The following is a 4,256-nucleotide window of genomic DNA, read 5'->3' as shown; positions in this document are numbered from 1 at the left end:
AACATCTCGATCTATGTCATATCATTGGCCTTGTTTCGCCAATTGTTCTTTCAATTGATCATTACTCCCTACCCCCAATAGGATGGGCGGTAGCATCTCCCCCGGCGAGATCTAAGATCTTGAAAGAAAGGTTCTAGGATCTAAGAGGAAATAAACTATCCGACCCTTTGGAAATGGCACTCGATGAACAGCACATAGAAGATCTGATGAAGTAAGTTTTCATTTTTTCTAAAATTTATCTACTATTGTTGATCCCTTGTTACCTCACCTAGATAATACATTAAGATTATTGTATCGGGAGATGGCACAATGGCCGAAGCCAACCCCAGAGCAAACCTTGGGCCAGGCTAATCCTCCTTGGGCTTAGGCCTATATACTTTATACTTTATAATTTATAATAATATTATGAAGATACACATATTTGTTTTTTCGGGTCCCAGACCGGAGTTGAAGCCCGGGTAGTCATGGGCCTAGATTCATACTTTCCCGAGACCACTCGTATGATAGGAGAAACAAAATAATTGATGAACAAGACAGAGCCCTCAATAGAGTACTACATTCTAAAGATTTTTTTTTGTTTTATTTTGTCCTAGATCTAGAGGGATTATACTGAAGGGCTCAGTAGTACATTCTAAAGATTAGGAATGCAGTTAAAGATGGCAAACTGATTAGGAAAACTGAGTCTGGCGAATCGATGGTATTTGCTACCTAATTAATGCCCAGCCTGGAATACACTGGATGCCATATACGACTGGATCTCTATGACAGCACGTTCAAAATACGTCTGGTTTTCCTGCCATAATTAAACCAATAATGAATTACCACAATCTATTTGATCTCGAGATGAACTGCCATCTGCACATTGTGGATTGCAAATTAAGCAATCCCGTTTTGTAGTGCCATAATCGGCAAGCTTTGACGCCACCGTATCTCTGCTCTTGTATGCATGTAAACAGAAGAGCGGCGGCAAGTGGTAACTTCTTTCCAGAAACATGAAGATACTTTGATACTCCATATCATTTAATCCCAAAGATACGCCAGCGAAACATTTGAATTTTCCAGGCGGAATTAGAAAGCGGCGCGGGTCAGACCGATATTTGCCTGTGTGAAGGAACGTGGTTACGAATGGACGGTGGAGAACGGCCGGCCACCCATATAAATACCCCTGTATCTTGGCCGGGTACAAGGTGCACCCCACCACCAAAGCCCCAAGCTGCAGGCAACAGAGCTAGCTAGCTAGATACATCCTCCACCACACCATAAGCTCTAACTAAGGTTCATAGCCACTCTCCTCCCTCTGTTTCTGCATTCTTCTTCTTCTTCTTCTTCTTCTTCTTCTTCTTCTTCTCTCGCCATGCATCTTCTACTACTCCCTCCGTTTCCAAATAATTGTCTTTCTAACCATCTCAAATGGACTACAACATACGGATGTATGTAGACACATTTTAGAGTGTAGATTCACTCATTTTACTCCGTATGTAGTTATTTGTTGAAATCTCTAGAAAGACAATTATTTAGGAACGAAGGGAGTAGTTCTTCTTCTTCTTCTCTCGCCATGCATCTTCTACTAGTTTTCTCTCCATTCACGCAGACAAGATTGATAGAGATTAATTTGCTAGAGGCGATATACATTTGAAACAAGCTAGTGCATCCTGATTGGTTTTGATCTATGCCGCAGGATTTTTGGTTGCTGTTGCAGCCATGTATATGCATCTGTGTTTGCCATTTCTTTTGTTGCCTTCTTTGCCTTTTTGTGCTCATCCTCATGAGGACAAAAATAAGCATGGGAAAGAGTTAACTTTCTTATTTTCTTGATCTTATTTTTTGTCCTCGCATACAAATTTCCTTTCTCTGATCTTTCCATGACCGGTGAAGGAAGTGGTACACCAATTAAGAAGGTGGTACGTGCGTACCTCTTGCAACAGCAGTTACGTACTCTGATGATTGTATCTGTTCCTTTCTTAATTGGTTTCTTCTGCCTCTCTCTCTTTACCTTTTTTTTTGCATCGACGATGTTGCACTATTTTTAATTTGGCTCCCTTGTCACAAGATCGAGATTGTTAGATGCGCTGCCTAAACACACAAATAATATATTTCTGATTCATAATTTGGATCTGTATGTATATTGTTGCACTGGTTGTTGTTGGCATGAAGCTATGCATATGGATCTATGTAGATACCATGCATGTTGCAGATTCCTTTTGTGTGTGGAGAAACTATCCATCCAAGTATGGGGTGGCACAGTCTCTGCCATTGTTGCTATCGATCCAAATTAAGCACAACATTTCTTTCTGGGTTTTTTCGTGTTCTTTTTGTCCTCATCTATGTAATCTAGGGGAAAAAATCTCCATCTCTTCGCCTGATAAAGCATATAATAATCTACTAGTAGAGACTAATTAAAAAAGTGTGCATACCTCTGATCTCAGCTTATTCTGCATGCATGCTTGATTTTGCAGAACAGTTCTGTTACTGTATATATATCAGCAGCTGAGATCTACGAAACGTGTGCTTATCTTCCTATTAGCTAGTAGATGTGGATCAGAAATAACTAATCTCTTCATAAATTCTGTTTGTTTTTTGCAGTTGTTTTAGCTAGCTGATCATGGCGTCCTCCCTCAGGGCATTGCTTGTTGAGGATACGGCAGTTCAACGCATGGTTGTCTCCGCCATGCTGCGCAATCAGTTTCACTGCGAGATGACTCTGGCGAAGAATGGGAAAGAAGCTGTTGACATGTTCCTCGAGGGCAACACGTTTGATATAGTTTTTTGTGATAGGGACATGCCCATAATGACCGGCCCGGAGGTACATACGCACTTTAGCTAATTTCCCATTTCTTCCTCTTCCTTTTTTTGCTTGAACATAGCACATATATATTGCATGGTCACCTCATTGACTCAATATTTCTTGTACATGTTAATTACTTGACAGGCAGTTGTGAAGATCCGTGCTATGGGAGCCACTGATGTGAAGATCGTGGGGCTGTCTGATGATGATAATGCCATGGAGGCGTTCATCAGCGCCGGCGCCGATGATTTCGTGCCCAAACCAGTGAGGCCTGAGACTCTGGGGCCTATGATTCAGGAGGTCATCAATAAGAAGCTAGAACAGTTAGCGACGCTTGCTTGAACCAGCCATGGAGGAATACATGCATAAAGCTAGCTCATATGCATAGCTTTTGGCATGCACTATATTACTGTCGTGTTGTCATTTTACTTTCAAGGTCATGTTAAAGGTCGGGCGTGATTAGCAAGAAGAAGAAGAAGAAGCAGCAGAGAGGCTACCGACATAATTAGACCATTTGGATGATATACTATCGAAATTGTCATTTGGGTCGGATGATAGTAATTGACACCGTGCCAATGGTTGTATTATTACATACATGCATACATTTGGTGCACAGTACGTACGTACGTACGTACCTGCTGGATTGGCTCGATGCATAATTATATATCTTTTGTCGATCAACAAAGTTTCGGATCGAGCGAGTACAGTACGTAGCTACGATCGACTTGATATCGCTAGCTCGCAACTTTACGTAAGAAAGACACGCCAGCGATGGATCAACCGATATCGTTTGTTTCTATTCTCTCTATCACGTACACACAATGCACAAGGCCAGCCACCTACTCCCGTCCTATATACGCACCGCTACGTACTAGTACTACTGTCCTATACGTATATATGAGTACACACACAAGCCAACTAGCTAGCCAAGTCTTTCCTTATTTCCTCTTCGCATATAGGAGCATATTTCTATTTGAATCCGCCAAAGCCAAAACTGACGATCCATCTTGTCACTTCCAAGGTGTTAGACTGTATTTACATGTGTATATTGTAACGTTGTATACCACCTCATTATATATATATGTGATAGGCCACCCCTAGAGGTTTGTGCCGGTTTCCCCCAAAGCCTATTGTCTTACATGGTATCACGCTAGGTTACGTCCGCTTCCGCCTAAAAACCCTAAACCGCCGCCGCCGCCGCCGCCGCCACCGCCGCCGCCGCCGCGCCCGCCGCCGCCGTCGCCCGACTGCTATGACGTCCGCCGCTGCGTCCGGCTCCACCGCCACCGGTTTTCTGCCGGCCTCCCTCGCGGCACTTCTCTCGAGGCCGCTGGATGCCGCCTCCCTTCAGGCGCCGATCGGGACACGGAGCGTCGGCTCCCTCTTCGCGCTCCCGCCGGCTGCTACTTCGCCCGGGCAGGCGCTTGTGGCCCACACCACCGCCGCCCCGTCAACCGCGGCTGTCGCGCCC

The 4,256-nt window shown here is 44.1% G+C and overlaps 1 protein-coding gene across 1 annotated transcript; it reads left to right on the top strand.

Moving 5' to 3' along the window:
• The first annotated feature begins 1,187 nt into the window (after window positions 1-1,187).
• Window positions 1,188-3,447, top strand: LOC119349528 (two-component response regulator ORR42-like). Its single transcript, XM_037617571.1, has 3 exons — window positions 1,188-1,275; window positions 2,584-2,803; window positions 2,930-3,447. The coding sequence occupies exons 2-3, from the start codon at window positions 2,603-2,605 to the stop codon at window positions 3,125-3,127; spliced, it is 399 nt and encodes a 132-aa protein (XP_037473468.1). The 5' UTR covers window positions 1,188-1,275; window positions 2,584-2,602; the 3' UTR covers window positions 3,128-3,447.
• Window positions 3,448-4,256: the final 809 nt, after the last annotated feature.

Source organism: Triticum dicoccoides, chromosome 1A, assembly GCF_002162155.2.
Source record: "Triticum dicoccoides isolate Atlit2015 ecotype Zavitan chromosome 1A, WEW_v2.0, whole genome shotgun sequence".
NCBI classification, from domain to species: Eukaryota; Viridiplantae; Streptophyta; class Magnoliopsida; order Poales; family Poaceae; genus Triticum; species Triticum dicoccoides.
The sequence above is the reverse complement of the archived record's forward strand: the minus strand, read 5'-3'. Positions and strand labels throughout refer to the sequence as shown.